The sequence below is a fragment of the Lepeophtheirus salmonis genome, chromosome 1 (assembly GCF_016086655.4).
Source record: "Lepeophtheirus salmonis chromosome 1, UVic_Lsal_1.4, whole genome shotgun sequence".
NCBI classification, from domain to species: Eukaryota; Metazoa; Arthropoda; class Copepoda; order Siphonostomatoida; family Caligidae; genus Lepeophtheirus; species Lepeophtheirus salmonis.
Genome location: NC_052131.2, coordinates 22,490,158 through 22,512,545, shown reverse-complemented (window position 1 = coordinate 22,512,545; position 22,388 = coordinate 22,490,158). Strand labels below are relative to the sequence as shown.

The 22,388-nt window shown below is 31.8% G+C and overlaps 1 protein-coding gene and 1 long non-coding RNA gene across 2 annotated transcripts in view; one reads left to right on the top strand and one right to left on the bottom strand.

Moving 5' to 3' along the window:
- The first annotated feature begins 2,387 nt into the window (after positions 1-2,387).
- Positions 2,388-4,202, top strand: LOC139907596 (uncharacterized). The gene is made up of 2 exons (XR_011784311.1): positions 2,388-3,837; positions 3,954-4,202. It is a non-coding gene; the product is annotated as an uncharacterized lncRNA (long non-coding RNA).
- A 2,976-nt stretch (positions 4,203-7,178) lies between these two features.
- LOC121120992 (uncharacterized) overlaps positions 7,179-22,388 on the bottom strand; it is a 102,027-nt gene continuing 86,817 nt past the window's right edge. Inside the window, exon 2 of the mRNA XM_040715859.2 lies at positions 7,179-9,233. Within this exon, the coding sequence (XP_040571793.1) occupies positions 7,435-9,233 (1,799 nt within the window). The 3' untranslated portion in view covers positions 7,179-7,434. The remainder of the gene's footprint in view (positions 9,234-22,388) is intronic.

Here is a 22,388-nt window from a genome sequence, read left to right as displayed (position 1 = left end):
TACAGTCATAGTGTTCAATGAGATCTTATTTCGAATAAAATGCTTTAATATACATTTTTTTAGTAAATAATGTTTGTGATGAAGTCAAATTAACATATTATAGTCTCCTTCATTTATAGAGCAGCTTAAATAATTAATTGAATAAAAAATTAAAAAAGAAAACTCAATTATAACATAATATTTAGTGTATTTTGATATGAAACAACTTGCACATGGGCGAGAACCAGGGCCATGAGAGGAAGCCTGAAAGTGGTTGTCATGACAAGAAGATAACATCATAGTTTCTTGCCGACATCACGGTCACCATTGAGAACTGGCCTACTCCTAGTATGAGTAACCTAGCAAAAGGCTCAATGTTTTTAATTGGATCATTATAAAAGATGTGAATGGCATGGGAGCATTATTCTACCATACTTAGGCGTCTTTATTTCATTAAAGATGCCAACAAGTATTCAAGAGTCATCAAATGCAAAAAAAACAACCCTATTTTTGTATATTTATTTAGTTATCAAAGTTTTTGGATACTAAATAAAATATTGCTCTCAGTAGACCACAACAACAAAAATTTTGGTACACAAAGATTATTTTCGTGTTTCTCGAGGAAATCTTAATCCAAGGGTCAAAAAATGTAGTGTAAACTTGTGAGCACCCTTTAGCCCGTGTTTCCCTCATGTTTAATTTTATGGCCATTTCACAAATACAATCCACAATCCAACGTCGTCGAGGATCGAGGCCAATGGTTGCTACTTTATAAATTAATTAATCATAAATTAGTTATTAAATATATAGAGTTTAATTGTTCTATCATTTGTACTTTTTGTGAGTCTTAAATAAGTTGAAGATAAAAGAATTTTTTTTCGTTTTTCTTCAGCACACTGTCAAATAAATATCATAAAAGGAGACACATCAATATCTTAATTAGTTTGAATTGTGCGTCGGTTATAACTTATTCTGTTCAGTATGGTGTTATGTTTGTCAGTACTAGAACGGATTAAAAAAAGAATAAATACGGTTAAGTGATATCCTCAAGGACTGAACTTGTCCGGACCAAAACGGAATTGGTAGGAACTGAAGTCTTCAGTCCTAATGAAGGACCTACACTACGCTACTGATACGCGCTTTGTGTAACTAACAGTCCAGAGTCCACACAAGTACTACATATAATCATACTACTTTAATCTGTGCATTAATTAATTAATTGTTGACATTAACGCCCTTCCATTCCTACAGAAATGAAATATGCAAATAGACTTTTGTGACAGTTTACTAGTATATACAAGACAAATTAAAAATAAGTCAAAATCAGGTCACATTTTCTTGTTATTGAAAAATGTGATACGTGGGCTTAGTTTAAGTCTCTAAGCTTTTGTATCTTTGTTAGTCTTGTTAAAAGAAGAAATGTAATAATTTTTATTTTGTCCATATTTGATTTTAGCATTGATAGTTTTTATTGGTGTTGGATCCAAGTACAACGTTTTCGAGTTTGATCTTTGAATGTTACGTGGAGTCAAGTCATTGGAAGGATGTGGTTGTTTCTTTTTATTAACACAATATGAATCCTTTTTTTTTTTTTTTTTTTTTTTAATAAGAAGGACGTTTTTTGTACAGTTCTTACTATCCTTTTGAGTGAAATGCTAGAAATTTGACAAATGATTACTCCAATGTTTTAAATTTTTATTTTTCAAGTTCAAATAAAGTCAAATATTTTATTCAGAGGAGTTTGAATAATTTTTATAAAATTGGTTGACTCAAACAAAATAGCATTTTTTTATATTTTGAATAATAGGAATTCAAATTCCTCACAAAGTATTTGTAGAAGTATTAATATTTGCAGAAGAAATTGACTTACTATGTTTTTTAACTTTTCATGGAATTATTATTGCAATTTACCTATTTATCAAAACTTTTCTTCATGGAATGGTTGCAGCAATGCATTATTACTTTACTTCAATGAATTGATTATCTCTATAAATTAAATAAAAAATACGTACCTTTTTTGCAAATGAAAAAATAAAGAATAAATAGCAAGTGCAATATACATATATAAATGTTATTTCTTTTTTCAGGCCCATTCAAGAACAAAGAAAAATTGAAAATCCATATTATTTTAATTTCCTGACAAAGTCACTCACTCAATAATACGTTATATACGTATTATGTAAGTTCTCCTTTTTGAGTACATATGTATGTAGATTAGTATATATAGAAGTCTTTTATGCCTTGAAGCAGTTTCTTTAAAGGTACGTCCTACACACAGCATTTCATGCATAGCCCTTGTAAAAATTGTATTTCTTGTTCAACAAAGTGAGAAAGAATAAAATAAAACACTGCGACATTTTTTTATATTCTATCCTTGAGGAAGGAGTTCTACAAAGTTTTGTTTGTAGGAGGAGCTGCTACAAACAGAATTGCAGTGACTTTTTTCTACTTCTCTACATATGTGATGCACATAGGACATAACACTTCAGACCTTTTTGTACATATTAGTGTTGAGACTAGTTTTTTTCGGTTTGATCTTAAGTTATTTTAAATTCTGGACCAATTTTGTACGTATCAATCTCGGATCTAGGTCGGTTCAGAACTTACCGTGTCAATATTCACGCACCCAAACTAAGACGACACAATGTATTATTACTATTAAATATAAGCATTAGTATTATATTTCTCCTTAAATTGGACACTTTATGCTATCTTGCATCCTCTCCTCCGAAAAGAAACATACAACTTTCTTATGTTTCTTTTCGAAGGAAAGGCACGATGCAACTGTTTATATAAATGTCGCTCCAAGAACTAATCAAAATAAATAGAAATGCTACTTTCAACATAGATAATACCAGTTCAGGTCTTGGAACTTTTAGGATAATACACGTTTACTTATACAGTACCTGGGCACTTAGGATCCGGGCGAACTACCCGTTAAATCTATCTACGGACCAATTATCTCTTCACTCCTGGTTTAAGAGCTGTAAAAATATATGGTTTATGTAACACATTTTACATCACATGACGTTATTGTAGTCTATGTTCACAATTTTGAAACCAACTGAATCTTAAATGAGACGGATCTAGACCTAATTTTTCCTTGAGACTGGCTCAGACCAAACTTCTTTAAAGGACCGAAATTGTTCGGACAAATCATAACAGCTCAGACAGATCTAGGATTTTCAGATTGAACTCCAGCCCTAGTATAAATATTGGAAGGTTAATAGAAATACAAGGTTAGACTATCATGTTATCAGTGATCATGGCATTTGTGATTCTCCTAACAACATAATTTATCATCATATTCCAAAGAATCTCTCAAGGAGGAAAAAATGGGAAAGTGCTTGTCGTCGAAAGGACCCCCTGAGGAAAATACCCTAGAATTTGTGTGAACCATTTTTTAGGAAAATGCTTATAAAAGGGATTTAAAAGGTGAATTGCCAGGACTCCTTTTAAAAAGAAAATTGAAAAAAGATGCTATCCCTACCAGAGGTATCATACCTGGAAAAGGTCCAAGGAAAGCAAAATTAATAAAGATAGTGGACCATTTTGAAGAAGATTCTAGTGAAATATATTTGGACACATTAGACAAATCATCCAAAACCAACGTAAAATCAACTCAAACACTTGTGTTAGGAACGCTTAACACATCTAATCAAGCTTGTGTATCCCGGATTATACAAATTAGTATGACTTCTAATACCAGAAAAGATCAACTCATTCTAGAACTCGAATCACTAAGGATCCAATGTTTCGGACTTGTTGACCCCGTAGAGAGGGGTCCTGGAGACGCCCAACTTCTTGAAGTGTGGAAATTCGTCGATTACGTTCAAGTGTCCTTTTCTCAACGTCCACGTAAGTTAGAGATTTGTTTTGTTATACAACTTAATGTTTATGCTTTAATATATCGAAATACCATATAAATTAATTTCAATAACTCAAACTTAATAATCGAATTAGTAAATTTTCAGATTTCGATGGAACACCCTGTATGTCAATTATTGACTTTTTAATCAAATTTCTTGGATGAGCAGAGTTTAGTTATGAATTTTAAATATTCTTAAGAACATATATTTGATGTATGATATATAATTTGGAACTGATATGATCCCTTTTAATCATAAAATATATAAAATACTTTTTTCTTTGTTATAACGGTGAATGTTTGCTACTTTAACACTTAAATGAATTTGAAAAAATATATTCTTCTTGAAAACAAATTTATGAAAATAAAATTTGGAACTTGATTTACACATATATCAAACCACTACAATATATATATTCGAATAATTATAATATGCTAAAATTGATAAAATAACTCATAAATTCCTTTAGAATGACTAGATTATATAATTTTAGACTCCTGAATTTGGTAGATAACACATCTTCACCCACCTGTGACATCGAATATACTACTTCCTATTTTTTTTGGGTTTATTCTGATGCAATTATCTACTAATAATTAGTCACACTTAGTTGTTGGTATACGTAAGTGTGACAAAGTAAACCAAGTTGGAGTTTGACATATTTTCGTCGAAATTTATTTAAAATAGGCGTTTTGTTGTTATTGTATTTCATATTTGCAACAAAAACATTTCCTTGAAGCATTTCTAAAGAATTAATCGAAATAGTTTGTAGATAGAAATTTATGATTTTTTTTTAGAATAGCTATGAAATTTTGAAATTATTTTTTTTGTGAACAATTGTGGATTTTTTAAAAAAAATCCCTAAATCCATAGTTGTTAATAAAAAATTATTTTTTTTGAAAAAATGAATTTCAAAAATTCATTGCTTTTCTCGAAAAAAAAATAAAAATCATAAATCCAAAGCTGTTCACAAAAAATTTCAAACATTAAATTTTTTGGGGACAATTTTTAAAAATCTAAAGCTATTCTTAGAAAGTTAAAATTTTCGGAAATAAATTTGAAAAATGAAAGTCAGCCCATCCCCTGCGGACACCACTCTGATAACATCTCTGGATATCTCAACAAATCACATTTAATTATAAAATCCATGAGTGGCCATCAAAATATAAACTATATATATATTTGGAGTAAAAAAAAAAGAGGGGAATTTGGCATTTCTTGATTTCTATTGAAGGTTGCTTTGATGTGGACACAATACTCATATGTAGTTAGGAGGAATTGTTATTGTACTGTTAAAGGTTTGTATGTATACTACAACGTCTCCAATACAACATTAAAAAAGTAAACAAAATTCCAACTATATCTCCAATAATACACAACATTGGAGAGGGGAAAATATTCGATATTCCTAAGGAATTGATATTTCGTACCAGCTCAGAAATATGAGCGATTTTCATACAAAAAAGAACAAAATGACCCATTTTTCCCAAAAAGGTCAAAGTGAAATTTTTTTTGAACGATTGAGCGTTCTCTCACGAACCCTAAGTCTACTGATCAGTATTAGAGGGATATCAAAAATTCCCTCTATTTTTTCTTTTACAAGTTCCTACTTTGGATGAAAAATATGCCTCAAATAAAGTGTAACTATATAAGATCCCCGATGTCCGTACTACTAAGTAATCATTTAAACGATTATAATAATTGGAAATTATCAATGAGCCACAATTCCCAAAATATCTTATCTTTTAAGAGAATAAATTTTCTATTTATTTCTTGGTTCAGCACTTCTCTATGGATATATTTATACCTATCTCTGTACTTATAAGTCATTTTATATCTACTAGTGTTAAGACTCAGTCCAAGACCGATTTTTTTTCCAGTTGAGTCTCAAATGATTTTTTCTAACCTGATTTGCACCGATATTTCCCTCTCAATTTAATATATAAAGCGATGTTTTTCGGTCACAATCTATGACCAATTTCCCCCACACTCCTCATTTATGAGCTGTGGAAGTATGATTTGTAGAACACACTCTACTTCAAATGCAGGTCTATGACGTCATCAAAAAATAAATACAAATATATCCTTGAAATTTAAATGTGACAGATTAAAATGGAATTGGGGTACATTGTATTAGTTTGCCCGCGCGTCATACTTTCTCTTTCTATCTCGAAAATGGAGACAGGGATAGTGGATATTTGAAATTCAATTACCCCAACCTTTCAATAATAATTATTTAATAATTTCGCAAAGCAAAGAAACATTAGAGAATTAGGAGAAGAGGGATTCCACTCCATCGATCACAATTACTTGAATAAGTTTCCACGTTGGATTAGGCAATCATTAGAGTTTTTAATGTATGTTATAGTAATTTTCTGTTTCAGATTTGATGACTTAGTAGTTCATCTCTTTTATACTGTAATTGTTCATGGTAGATACAAGAAATAGTCATGGTTCTTTTATTAATGGGTCTCATCCCTCAGTCCACAGATAGAATCTAATCCCCCCTAAATACTTCCTAAGAGACAAACTCACAGCCTCATCCACATAATGATGACCTTCAATTTATTTTTATGATACTCTAAAGTGCTAATTATTTTAAAGTCTCGAAAAAAAACAAGATCCCGCTCTCCCTAATCTAATAATGTATTTCTAATGCTTTGTAAAGTTATTTCCTTATTATTGAAGAAGGGTTGCGATAATAGATTGTCTACTATAAGCTGTCGCTGTCTCAACTGTCAATATAGAAAGGGAAAGAATGACGTGCAGGCAGACTAAAAAAACCTAGCCCGGAATTTTTTCTTAGGGACCGATCTAGGCCAAATTTTTCTTAGAGACCAGTCCAAACAGAACTTCTTTAAAAGACCGAATTAGTCTGGTCCGCTAATAACTATAAAGGTCTTTGAGCAGTTTAGGATTTTCGGACTGAAGCCCAACACTAATATTTATCTACCTTTGATTCAACCTTCATCTCCAAACTAAGTTTACAAATGAAGGATAATAAAATAAAATAAAATTGGAGGAGAAGAGAGGTGAAAAAGTCGATTTCAAATTGGATTTTATTGTGAGATTTAATAGTCATACTTTTCATGTTTCCTTTTTCAATTATCCTCTCTCTTTTATGTAAATATATGTATATATATGTATCTACACGAATATGACAAATACAAATAAAGTTATAAAAATCATGAAAAATGAGGATCTTTTATGTTGTACCATTCAAGAAAAGTCCTTTTGATAATTTTTTGAATAAATTATGAATATCCTGCCCCTTATCTTAAATTTTAAGTGTATATGTATAGTCATAATTGAATAAATGTAGCCATAAGATGATATATAGATAACTTTTTTTTAATGTTTATCTTACTCGTTTTTTTTTGTTTTTTTTGGTATAGAGTTATAAGAGATTTTTAAAAAGAACAAATAACAAACAACAAATTAAAATTCACTAGATTAAGGTTCTTGTAAGTAATAAAAACAGTATTTATCGCATAATTATGTATAGTATCCGTTTTCTTCTTTAAAAATTATAAACATATTTATTTATTAAATTTCCCTTTAATTGAAGTAATGTCCCCATTTTGAGTTAGTAGTTGGCAAATGAGTTGTATTTGATGAATGCACGATTCAGGGCCCCTGGAGAAGGCGGTGGGCCAGGAGGACCCCTTGGAGCTGGAGGTTTATTAGGGTTCATTTCTGGAAAATAATCCTCTCCTGTTTGGGGATGGCCATGTCTGTGACTTGTTTGATCCTCTCCTGGTGATGGGAAACGTGAAGGAATGCTCTTAAATCTCCAAGGGGGTCGGACTCCCTTGGGTGGAAAATGATGCAAATGATGGTGATGGTGATGATGGTGAAGAACTCCGTTTCGATCCTTTTCGTCTTCCACCAAATGATACTCTATAAGAGGAATGGATGTGGGCTCACTTCTGCGTTTCAAGGGGGGATGGAGTCCCTCTATACTATTACCACTTCCCATGGTAGACTCAGTTGCGTTGGCCAGTCCTGTTTGCATAGATCTATCTGCATTTCGTCGAGGGAAGGTTGGATAACCATCAGATGTGGGCATTGGGGGTCTTGGGCGACCATTGTGAGATGGTTTAGGAGTACCTTGCCAACTCAGGAGACCATGATCTGGTTTTGAGGAATGATTAGTATCAAAACTACTTTGTCGAGAGGCCACAGACTCTGTGGATCCTTGTTTAGGTGGTGGATGAGGACGAGGTGAAGTATGGCCCTGTGGAGTGCGTCGTCGTGAGAGGGTTCCACCACCACCACCACCTCCAGAAGAGTCCTTTTGACGACTGATTGCCCCAGAAGGGACTGCAGAAGATGACATAGAATTGGTCCTTGAATGCGTTTTTCCTCTTAGAGGTGGTCCCTCAACACTTCTTTTGGCAGAGCCTGGGGATTTGTAACTGCTGGAGGTAGAGTCGGGAATGATGATGTCATCTTCATCCTTCTTTTTGGGCTTGATAACGATGAGTATAATGATCCCAATGAAAACAAAAAGACCCGCCACCACACCAATGAAAATGCTGAGGCGTTTATTATCAAAGAGACTTAGTTTTGCTGGATCCATACTCGTTCTAACTTCTTTACATTTTGAGCTTTCTGAGCCTAAATTTAGCACTGTGGGCTTCAGAACAAGGAGATCTGAGTCGTTGGAGGAAGGATAGGACAGAAGAACTTTATCACTGAGATTATGATTTTCTCTCAGATCCTCCGATGAGTCCACATTATTGAAGAAATAGGGAAATACCGTTCCAAAGACGTCCTTACTGAAAACAGAGTTCCCAGATCTCTTAAACCGAATGATTTCATCTTCATTAGGAACATAGACATTCTCATTCTCATCCTCTTCGTCATGATCCTGTCGACCCTCTTCCCCATCTTTGCTCCCACTTTCCTCTCCATCATGATGATGATTCTCTCCATGGATTTTCTGTTTGTGCAGAACTGAGGAGGTATAGGAGCTCCCTCGAGTAATGACACAGATGAGGTAAAGAGTATTATCTGCTAGGGCATTAACACGGAATCCCCGAGTACTCGGACCCACTCGATACTTTTTGACTTGATCATTTTGATCCAAACGATGATATGCGACAATGAAGCCCTTTAGACCCGTCATATTTGTGTCAGCACTTTCCCATGTGAGAGTGAAGGAATGAGGTAGGAGCTCACTCGTTCCAAGGGATTCAACTGAGGGCAGTGGACACAACTCAGAGTCCTTTATGGTGAGGAGATAACGATCTTTGAGATGAATCGGCTCAAAGCAAGAAGGACCTACTTTTGAGCCACGACGATCCACATGGAGCCATTTGCGATGTTGACGAAGCCATATTTTCTGAGTATAGGAATTGCAGGAGCATATAAAAGGATTACCTAAAAGAGAAATTAAGAATTAAATTAATAATATGAAATATGCAAATAATAAGATGAATAGCAGTACAAAGAAATGGTTGTCTCATGTATATTTATGTACAACTCGTATGTACACTGTATGTAATTACAGAGAAGGGAGTAAAGTGAGTTATCTATAAGAAGCTCATCAATCAAAAAAGTTTTTCACATAGAATAATAATCAAAAACTTTGCTCCACAAATTGATTTTTAATCAAATAAATGTAAAAAAAAGTTTCGTTCTTCAACTTTTGATGAGCCTTGATCAGAATGAACTCTCAGATATATCATAAATATAAGTATGCACATATATTTGTGCAAGCCATTATTATCCATATATTAAATGAGAATGGCTGTGTGTGTGTCCGGGAATCACGGCCAAACCAACAAAAGAATTTTACTGAGATTTTTAATAATATTAATAAGTAATATTTTATTAAAAGCGTAGCTTTGTATGTGTTTATGGTAGTGAAAACCTTTTCATAGAAATAATCGCCAATATATATACATAGACATATACGACGAGAAATCAACAAGAAACTGTAGCCTTTTCCTTTTTGAAATGGAGCATAACTATAGTAGAGCTTATTAATTCGTATGTCTATCAAAAATAAATAGATTATGAAATAGCCATGATGTATCAAGTGAAACGAAGGAATCGGCAAATGACAACAAAATATATAGCTAGGGTATTTTTTGTTAGTGGAGGAACGATGTGGTATGTTCTAATTGGAATATTCAATCAGTAAATGACTAATTAAATCATTAGTCATTAATGATTTCACGACCCTTTTAGTACTAAAATCTGAGCAACGAATAATAACATATTAGTTTGTAGCACTGAGAGTCCTGAAAAATCCAGATGCAAACATTCCAGTATATTTGCAGAACCATTTCTTGGAGTATTGCTAAAGTATTTGTATACTTTAAAATGCAATCTATGTATTACCCCTTTCCACAGCTGAATTTATGACGGAGTATAAAACTAGTCTTGCCAATTTATGTTCAACCATATAGTATTGGGAATGCTACAATTGGGGGTGAAGAACTGAAAAATTACTAGAAGGATATAACATAAGTTCAAAAGACAATCATTTGTTATATTTTTATGGAAAAAACACACAGCCATTAGATACAATAGTCCAATATACTGTATGCGTCATGAGTCCTAGTACACTTTTACTTTATTAGAAAGAAAGAAAAATCTAGGCTTAATATTAATGATACAAAAAAAAATATTGAAAAGGAGATGAAGGATATTTTAATTTCTATTATTTTTCAAAAATTGCACCCTCTGCCACAATACAGAGCTCAAGGCAGGTTAGAAAACTTGAGCGTTCGCCTACAAGTTTTTAGTATTATATGGTTCAACTACCCTTTTTTGACTCTTCAATGTTTTTTTAAAAGTGATGACTACATATGAAATAAGTTAAAATATATACCTACGATGGTTTATTTACACTACTTTGAAAAAATTATAATTAATCATTGAAACCCCAGAGAAAATGTGTAACAAGTCTTATTTGCCAAAGCTTTTATCAAAGTAGTGTCACGTAAGAAAGTAACTTACAGTACATGTACGTACAGACGCATCATTAGTCAATATAACTGCCAATAAAAGTATGGGATTGAATATATATATTTATGTAGGTAGTTGTTGGCTACCGATGGTTAATGCATTTATTGACAAATTATTTATTTTTATGGATATTCCAGGTATATACTATTTAGAAAGAGTGCCAAAAAATGATTCTACATATTTTAACAAGAAATTACAACGCTGTCAATAAAGGACACTCAATAGGTAAGTATAAAGGAGATACGGTCTTTAATGCATCATTCGATAAATGGCCAACATAAAAGCCATACTAGGATAGAGTGAACAGTAGCACCTACCTTCGCGGAATGCTGCTATTAAAAATCATCAAACCGAATGGGCAATAAAAGAATGCGGGTTGAGTCTGTTATTATTATTATACATTGTGGTCCAGATGAATTGGGAAAATCTTTAAAGGCTTATAACGACGAAACTAGATGGGATTGAACCATATTTTTTTTTGATTATTTGAAAGATACATTGTTTGGTATTTAATTATTCATAATGAGATCTGTATCTCTGAATAACCTCAACCACACGTCGCTGGAATCTTTGGTAGGCCCGAGCGATGTCGTGCGGATACAGTTTTGCCATTTTACGGGTAATGTACTTCTTCAAGGCCTCCAAAGACGAATTATACTTGGTATATGTCTCATGCTCGACCCTCCCTCAGAGATAGAAATCGCATTGTGTGGGCTGTCTGCAGGCTAAAAATCCGGGCTCCAAAAGTGATGACATTTGGTGGATAGGACATCTTACACTTTTTGGCCTTGTGGGCCTGTGTTCTGTCTTTATGGAAGGTATAATTTTTTCCTTGGGCTACTCCATCCATCCAGGGAATGTAAATTTAAAAAATTAAGCCAAAACTAGTACAATAGCAAAGCGGGGTCCGCATGACGTCGCCCAGCCCTGCCAAAGCTTCCGACCACCGTGTGGCCAAAATTATTAAGAAAGGCGGGTCTCATTATAAATAATTTTATGAAATTAAATGTAGCTTACAATTAATAATGAAGTTATAGTTTTATCATATCTAGTTCTTTCGTTATAAGCCTTTAAGGATTTTCCCAATTTATCTGGACCACCCTGTAATTACAATTCAAGTATGAGCTTGCTGTAAAACGTCAAAAGAATAAGTTACCATATGTCTCAGTACATTTTTGATGAGCAAGTAAGAAATGGTGATTGCAAAAATGAGTCCCCCGTTTGCTGAAGTAGCATAAACTGTTTTAGAATAATTATGGCTCTGAAACTTTGTTGTACGTTTAATGCCAAGAATTTAACATTATATTATTCTCTTATGTATATATGGCAAGTCAAAATGGTATCGAAAGTGATGCTATCGTCGTTTTGTTGTTAAGACGGAGAACTAAAAGTGAATTTGGACATTTAATTAAAAATACATACGACAACAAAAACTTTCTTTGTGTGTATAACTTTCTGTTAGGCTTGTTTTTGCACATTGCTACAAGGAATAGAGTCAATAGTAGAAGTAGGAAGACATTAAGAAATGCAATCAGAATAACCAATGTTATTTGTCTTTACATAGCTATGTAGACAGATACTCGTATAATGGAAGAATGGACAAAGAAGAAGAAGAGAGCTCAAAGACTCGAGAGAATAAATTATAAGAGTTCAAAAATAGATGAATGATAAAAAAACATTCAGAAATAACCTTATAAGCAAATACTAAAAAATAGAAATACTGAAATATCAAAAATATTATCCTTGCATGCCTTTACCTTTAGTTAATATCCCAATCTTTCCAAAAAAAATAGAAAAAAAAAGAAGCAAAAATCCGTTGGTAGGAGTAAGGCAATTCTTGGCAACTATATAATTATTATTTCATAATTGTGGGTAGATGTTCACATCTTAATTAAAAGAGCTAATTCACATTCAAGCACACCAAGTTCAGAACACTGAACAGGGGAAAGAAGTTGACAAAAAAAAAAAAAATACAGTATAATTTTTTTTGTAAGTGAGATCGGGCATGTTGTATATAAAAAAAAGAGGTTACTTGAATATCTTAATAAGTTGTCATAAATTGAAAAATATACTTTGATTAGTTTGGCGGCTGTGTATTTTTAGTATACATATACTCTTGACAATAATACCTAACTTGAATTAACTCTTGTTTCGGCTCTTGCAAAGAATTTTCAAAGTTATTGAATAAGTTATATTTCAACCATTGGCTAACTACTCTCAAATTTAGGGACTTTTATCCTTCTCTTTATGGGCAAGAGATTGAGAGATATAATTAATATCTCATTCTCTGGCTATGACACCTACTTTTATTTTAAATATAAATTATTCTCAATTGTTAAATATCCCAATAATTAAACCAAGAATAGTCCAATAATTAGTTGAGTAACTACCAGCTACATAACTACGTACCATTTTTCAATATTTTTTCGTAGGAAAGTTATGAGAGATGACAAACTGAAGATCCCTACGTACTATGTGCTTTCACACACCGTTTTCTTACTAAAAGTAATTTAAAAAAATAATAATAATAACAACCATTTTTACCTCTAAATTGATCATTTTTAGTATTTCTAAATGGATCATTTTTAGTATTTACCTATACGTTGGTAATGCATTAGATTGTACATACAATTGATCAAATAAAGCATAAATGAATTTAAAGTACTTCATTATCTCTATAAATGAAAATAAATTATGAGTGATATGTAAAAAAAAAAGATTATAACTTTTTTTTTGGGGTGGTAAGATATTCGGGCCCGTGGTTCCTACGCCGCTGTTGTAGTAGATATGTAGCTCAGAATCAAAATGATTTAATTAGAGATTTGTAATTATGATCATAATATGTGTTTCCCTAAAAGTTTTTAAATAGAATCACAAAAAAAAACAAAAAAACCCCAGATTTTAACAGAGAAATTGTCACTTTTTGGAGAGCAATTGCATACTACTGTCTTCTCCTCTCTGCCCATGTAAAATGTATATGGCACCACTGTAGTTTTAGTGAATAAATATTATTAATTTTGCCTTCATTTTTTGAAAAATAATTGTGTTAAAGATATACTATCTAAGTTTTTTTAAAATTCACTAGTGGAAGTATCTGGAATTGTGAGGTGTTATAAGGCTTCAACAACTGACACATAGACGATTAATATAGATATTTTTTTTTAATATAACGCACTAATCTTTAGTTACACAGTCTCGTTGTTAAAAATGAGTCTTCCACAAATATACAAAGGATACAAACTTTGTTCCATTAATATGCATTACTTTACTCATCAATGATGGTTTTGGTTAACATACTTTTAGATTCGTACCACTCCGTCAATATTCGATGTAATTTTATGAAGCTTTGAGATATGTTATGTAAAAAATGGTGACTCTCTTAAATAATTCAGAATAGGGGATTAATTAATCAAATTTTATCAATATTAAAGTAAATGGTTTGCATAAAAATCAATTCAAAAATTGAAGGATTACAAAATATCTAAAATAAGTGCTTAAAAATGTTCCATGAAAAAATGACTCAAATAACTAATCATCCAAAAATATTGTAACTCAATGGGAATAATTTTCTCAGCGCCTTCTGCATATCTAAGTAACAATTCCTACTCATTGTGATACAAGTATGTATGTACTTACTTTAATACATTCGATTACCCAAAAATTAATGGTTATTTATAAAAGTTTCATTTCTGTAATTTGTTTTCAAGAAATACATGATTTCAATTTTATTAAATGAACATACATTGTTACAAAATTTCTTATTTTTAAATTGCCTTATGGACAGGTATAAAAAGAAACAAATATATTATTTTCTAAAAAAATATGTCTAATAACATCAAAATTTAAAACTAAATATAATTTTTCAAATTCAATAATACAATCAATATATTAAAAGTAAGGAATACATTTAACATTTATTTCTTTAGTTAATTTATATTCTCCAATGTATTAATATTATAAGTACAATGTCATTAAACTACTTTGTTTTTGGGTTGATATTTAATGCTGACTTTGGCAAAGTTTGAAAACTCTTGGGTATTTTAATTTCAAAAATAGGAGTTATGGGTCGAAATTGGTAATTTTAAGTCCTTTTCTACAGTGTGTACCTACGAATCAAATATAAGAAAATGATATTTTATTTATTCATTTCACTTTATATAAACAATAAAATCTCAAAGTGGTCATCCTTGCTTCCACCAAGGCCTCGATTCTAGACCTAAATGTTTGGTACGTCTTCTCCACGTATTCCTTTTTCCGCGGCTGTCTTTATGGCATCTACATATACATGGGAAATGGCACAGGCCTTCTTTTTGATAGCACCCCGAATTCATAGTCATTAGGGTTGCAATCTGGTGAGGATGGAGGTCAAATTGACCAGGTACAGATTCACTATGTTGTCTTCACAAAACTTTTGAGTTTGTTTGGCCTTGTGACCGCGAGCGGAGTTTAAAACATATTTGGGCTTCAACCACGGAAAGGCCACTGTTACCTACCGGTACACATCTGTACTGATTTGTGGCTTTTTGGAAACCAATAATGTTCTCAGCACAAAGCCCAAGAAACGGTCGTTCGTGGCTTGGTCCACCGTCCAGAGCTTCTTGTCAGAGAAGATCCGGAATTGTGGATGGTCGGCTTTTCATCCAGTTGAGAAACTTCTTGCCATTGACTACCTTGGACTCTATGTTGACTTTTGTCATGAGCTGGCAGCGGCGGAAAACGTAGGAAATCATCCATGTCTCTCATGACGGTACTTTTTCACGCGCTGTACTATTTGTCAAAGGTCCTCATGTTGGTTGTGGGCGAGCTCTCGATGGCCATGGAGATGTCGACCAGGAAGACAGCGCTGTCCTTCTTTGTTTTTGCCCACCCCTTCCAGGCTTCCTCTTAAGGTGATCAATATTGTTGTCCTTTAGCCTTAGTATCTTATTATTGAGATCCTTGGAGTACTTGAAGATGAAAATAATCTCGTCATAACTCATTCTCGCGTCAAGAAACGCTGACAAACGATTTTTGTGGTTTTCTCTCAGCTGTCTATGGTCTGTTGTAGAAATTTGTTTTTATTACTTTACTGGTTCATATTCTGGATAAAAATCCGGTAAAATATTTAGTAAATCAATAAAATATTTCCAAAGTTTTATTGACTAAGACACTGGGAATATGATACTATGAGTTAAAAATTGTACTTAGTAAATGCTTTATCAGTAAAAATACACATAACATAACAAATTAACTCCTTAAGAAAGGGAACATTGTTGACCAAAAATCTTAGACCAACTCTTAAATGATGAAGAGCAAAAGGGTCCATATTTTTCACTGATAAACCAAGTACAAAATAATACAAGACCTAAAAATGGGTTCTTTTGACGTAAAACCATTTAAAAAAATATTTAAATGATCTCCCCAAAGTCCCCAGTATTGAAAGTTTTAGTGCAAGTGAAAAAAGTATTAACTGCAAAATAGGGCAGTCAAATGTACATACATCTTTTATTTCAATGGTAAAACTCTGTGATTGTTTGTAGATATGAAAAAAAGTGGCTTAGAAATTACAATAAACAAATATAAATTTTATTTCACTCGTCGAAAAATAACAATAAATGAAAAAAAAAAAAAAAAAATGAAAGGAAAAAGTTTTATTCGCAGGAAAATATGTAAACATATAATTAATTATTTTTTCTTGAAATATATCTAATATTTATTTATATATGCATATATTATATTATGACTTATTTTTAATGCAGATATCCATGCCAACATTAATATATTTAAATATTAAATGGTAGCTATCCATCACTAACAATATACACATATTTGTAAATATATATATGTTAGGGTGCATCAAACACCCAAAGTTTCAATGATTTCGTTACTCTTTCTCTCAAATTTATGTTTTGATTCACTAAGTGTTCGTGAAAGAAAAGAGCCAAATTGGAGGCGGTCTACAAGGCCAACATGAACTTATATATTTTATTGAGCCATAAAAAATATCAACTTTCCTGTTATTTATTCAAAACTAGTAATGTCTCGTATCAAATCAAATTGAACCCAACTAATGAAATAAACTTTAACAAAATGTAAAAATTAAAATCATTACATATTATTCTGTTTAAAAACTAATAATTACAAATATGTTTAATCCGTTTTTTTTCCATACCTTCGTAAATTTGGACTCTTTTTTCGATCATTTTCTACTTTTTGCAAGACATATTGATTGTTTAATATGTTGTAAAAGTAATTGAAAAATCCGATTGAGATTAACTGCTCACTCAACAAGGTCATTAATTTGATTGATATTAGTAGTTATTAACTTTGCTTCCTGAAAACAACTTCATTATAAACAGTTATGTCAATTTTGAAGATATTATTTTCTGTTGCATTATATATAAATTCTCAATTCTTTTGAAATTATTTGAAAAGAGAACTTGAGGAGACTTTGATCGTTCAATTTTTAATGCTATAAATACATGACTCCAAATTATCTCATCAACAACATGTAGATCAGAAAAGAGCACCTTAGATTTGGACTGAATTGTGATAAATATGTTTAGTATTTGATGCTGCAGTGTGTAGATACATGCTTAGCATAGACTGTCAGCATTTCCATTTATTTAAAAATTCAAGAGTGTGTTTAACAATTATTTCCCTGGATGAGCGACACATTCTGGAGAATCACAATCAGGAGAGTTTGCAAAACCTTGCGCATAAAGAGAACAAGATGCTTGATAACGTTTCCTCTTCTTCTATGCGTTTTTCTTTTCTTTTCTTTTCTTTGGTCCTTACATAACCTTATCCTGTTAACACACGGAATGATTCTAATCTTGTGTTCATATCTCGAATGTCTTGTTGAGTCGCTCATGCTCTGATGCAAATTTTTCCAAAAAGTTTTATTTCATGTAATTTTGATTGGGATTAAGAAGTCGAGTTTTCGTTTGCAGCACTGCTGGTCTGAAATAATAGGAATATTTGCCTTGTCATCGAAAGCTATTAGCTGAATAAGGACGGTGCCAGCAGATTTCCAATTGCGTTACATGCTGAAATTGTTTGCCCTTGCTAAACTCTTACTTTAATTGCCACACAATACATCTCAGAGCCTAACGGCATGCTGAAAAAGCTGACTTCTGTCAATGAACGATCTTCTATCTTAACAACTTTTCTTAATCCAAAAAAAGCACCTGCAGATCTTGTCTATGTAGTTTCTACTGCAATAATTGAAAATATACTAAACCCATATCACAGATGTTAGGGTTTGTTGTAAAATACTACGCCATAAATTAAAATAAAATAAATTGGTGAAATAATTCTTTCTTTAGTTCATCAAATTGCATGTTTAGTTTATCTCTATCTTTTTGGCTTTAACAGGACTTAACAAACTACTCCAAAATATAAAATTGTTTGATGTTATTTTTGAGATTTTCAAAATTTAGTGTATATTATGTATATTTTTACATTATTCACGTTAAGAGCTTTAATTTGATACCAAACATAACTAGTTTGAGTGAAAAACAGGAAAATTGAGATTTTGTATGTACTAAACAGCTCAATAAAACATATAATTGCTTGGTGGGTCTTATAGACCACCCCCGAGTTGGTTCAATTGTTGACACTTGGGGTTCAAGTCTCAGATTTGGGAGAATGGGTAATAAAATACAAGAAAATTATAAAAATCAAAGAGAGTTTGATGCATATATATTACTGTTTTTAAAATACGCTGATCAATGGGAACTTTATACTCATAACACCATACTCTTTAAGTTCTGGTTATAGGTGAAAATGGCAAGGAGAAGAAAGTGACAAAGTGAAAAGAATGGGAAAATTCTTTTTTGCTGATTTATACGAATATAATTAGATATTTAAATACACAGATATAATTATATTTTCACAATAAAATGGGGAGATTTTTTTAATTGAGAGCAGTTATCCCATAATACGGATAGTTGTCGTCAACACATCAAGTATCTTGTCATAAAATAAGGCTCACAGGATTATATCTTGCTTGTCGGATTCAATATTTTTAATATTTTAGAGGAGAGACTTCTTTTCTAAAACCAGGGATTGAGAAGCAATAATAAAGCCCCCCAACATCTCTCTTTGTTATAATGCAAGATTATTTTAAAGTGTTCATAATATATGTATAGTCTTTTATGATAACCTACTCAGCTTAAAATAATAACGCCATCTTTTTAACTTGCTCATTTGTCCTCTTTTTTTTTGTTGTGTCATTTTTTCTCACACGATCTGTCCTATGTTTGTAGAACTGATAACTATCTTCTCCCTTTGTGGTGATGCATAATGAGATGATTTATAATTTATTGTAGCGAGGGATTTATGGTTCTATGAGTTCTTCCTTCCTGGAGTTTTGCAAATCAAATTACTAATTATTTAATGCCCAAAATACTTGAGATGCATGTATGCATTAATGTCATTTCACTCTAGAACATAATTATTGCATTTCTTAATTTTTATTCTTTCAAAACAAACGAAAAAGGGGGAAAAGAGTCTCAAAATCATGTTTTTATTCAGTACCTAACAATTATCCTTCATTCAATAGTAAATAATAGTTCATAGCTTAGTAAAAGATGAGTGTCCGTGAAGCAGATTATCCTCACCTAAAACAATATAGTGGACATTTTCATTTGACAGTGGATACGAAAAGCTACTTTGTTCAATTGGAATCCATACTTTGATAAAGAAAAGGAAAAACATTGACCAAACATGGTAAGTCTTTGACAAATGAAAAAAAAACCAGTTTTTTATTTATAGCAAAAAACAAGTTGTGGGGATTGCGTCCACCTTTTTGAAATAACCAAATATATTCTCTTTTGAGCTGCTTTGACTGATTTCTCACATAAAATAGTTGAATATACATATTTTAATTCAAAAGTGTATTAAAAAATACTTACTTGTTGAAAAGTACAACTATAACATGTCACAATCATACATAATACATATGTACCATACTTTTTCCCCCAAATGTTTCCTTTCCTTTTAGAAAGTAAAAAAAAAACTATGACTGTTCAAAAATGTTGCGTGTTAATAAGTGTTGTGATCATAAATAAACTTAATTTGAAGTAAAATCCTGTTAAGCAGTGAACATATGATACTTCTATTAAAAAGAGAATCGTTCAACGCTTAGAGAGAGAGTGACGTAATTGGCTGGCTATGATATTTTACCTCAATTTCGAAAACTAGGGAGTAAGGAATAAGAACCCGCATTATGTTTTCTTGCCTAACCCAGTTTTATCTTCTATTATATGACTCCATAGTAACTAATAATAAATAATAAGGCTATTAGCAAAACAAACAGATGAATATAAAATTTGTTCGTGCTTTTAAGGTTATTTTAGTATCGACCTATACTGCTGTGTATCATAAAATATTGCGTGATTTTAATCATATGTACACAACACCAAATCGTTTTTTAATCTAGTAGAAATGAGTAATAGAAATGCAATAAGTTTTTGATATATTTATATCCCCTTGTGCAAAAATTGTATTTATATGTTTTTGGTAACTTGTGGATGAAAAATAAAATTAGGATTCTATTTGTTTTGATCCACAAAAACAAGACAATCCTTCTTAATAATATAGTAGGTTTTGTAAGGCAAACAGTCAAATTTTATTAATAAAAATTGTTCAGAGAATGTAATTTTGAAAGCATTTCTTTTCATAGTTTCTTATTATCTCTTGACAATCAAATCACTCATTGAGGGCAGAAAAGTATTTCCGTATTTCTTCACATCTTGTTTTAGGGTTGTTTATTGACTGTCTGTTATCGTCTAGTAGTCCTATATTTTTAATTTTGTCTCTTATTCTCTCTTGAAGTATTGACTGAAGTCTTAAATTTGATAGATCATTGATGTTATACATTTTAAGCTTGACTCTGTACAATAAGTCATTTTCTCTGAATAACGTATCAAATTTTGTTCTTTTTTTCTTGTAACAAAGCTGGGTATTTACCAATGTTGACTAACTCATTGATATATCTAGCACGCTTATAGGAGTTTATTGCACCTGCTCCATGACAAACTTTCTTAATTCTTTTGAGTATCATTTCGTATTCAGAAAAAAACATCAGTGCAGTACTTAATATTTCCACGTGTACCCTTAATGATATTTATAACTGTACTGTCTACGAATTCTTCTTCCAAAAGTCGATAGCTGAGATTCCGAAGGCCCTTGTTCCTCAGTTCCCTATAGTGTGAGTCAAATAGACCAAATAAAGCCGTATGGTCAGAGATTTAAGTGTTGAATACTTATTAATTTTTAAGATAACTTGTTTGAATGCCTTTAAAAATTAATAAATGTATCATCGAGGCCTTGAGTATCTGTCCAACGTGAAAAAAGTATGACTACATCTTCCCGACTTGCAGCGTCGGGAAGTCTAAACGAGCTTATTATAGATGTTGGGACATTTATTGCTTGTGTGTGAAAGTTTCTTTCACTTTGATTGGCATCCCTACCTGTTTTCAACTTGATGTTGAAATCTCCTGTGATCACAGTTGGTCTATTTGATAATAGAAGTTTTATTTTCTAAAATTCTGGGCCATCGTAATTGGGCCCGTATAAACCAATTATGTCGATAGAACGACCCCTAATTTTGCACTCTATTTTTATTATATTTCTTTCGGGACATCTAAAAACTCCGCTTTCGGTATTTCTTTATCAATAATGTTATTCATCATTTTTTGGTTGTCATAGTAAGGAGACTCTATGTAGCAATCTGGTACCCAAAAGTAGTTTTTCATATACATCTTGTGTCACTTAAGAAATTGAGGGAAAACACTTCTAGCATTGTTTTTGTAATTTGATGGGCTGTTCCGGTTCGTTTCCAGACACTTCCACCTTCAGTTTTTTTGGATTTGAACCTGATATTGTTCTAGATGGTAGGACCCTACAGGTTGTATCACCAAGATTGATTCGGGTTTTTCTTGTTCCTAAAGGAGATTCAGTTCTACTCACGGGTATTTTCCCTGAGGTGAGCTAAACATTTATATTCTACTAGTGACTAAATTTTTCATGTTGTCCTCTTTTCTTATCTCTTTTTCAGGCCGAACTATAATTTGTGTGTCTCATTCAATTCAGTAGAGCCAACTGTATCTATCTTTTTCCGTTGTGTTATTGGACACTTCCACAAAATCCTACTTATAAATTAATTATCAGTGAATGAATAATTTGTAAAAAGTATAAAGAAATGAAAAATATCTTTTTACTACTTCAAAAGTAATTTTTTCGCCATGTCTTATATAGAAATATTGTAATTATTTTATATAACTCGACCAAGGAATTAAAATTTTAATGATTCATTTTTGCAAATTATATGTACTTCGAAATGATATAAACATAATTATTTTTAAGAATATTATGATAAATAGATAATGAAAGAGTATTTATTTGTATTTAAAAATGATGTATTAAAGAGTGTCTGAAGTAACACAAACTTAATTAATGTTCTGTTCGCAGAAAATTGCCCTCCGGATTTTTTTCCATCAGCGGAAAATTGCAGTATGTTGATCTTTATATACGAGGATGGTCTGAAAAGTGTCTTCCACTGGTAAATAAAAT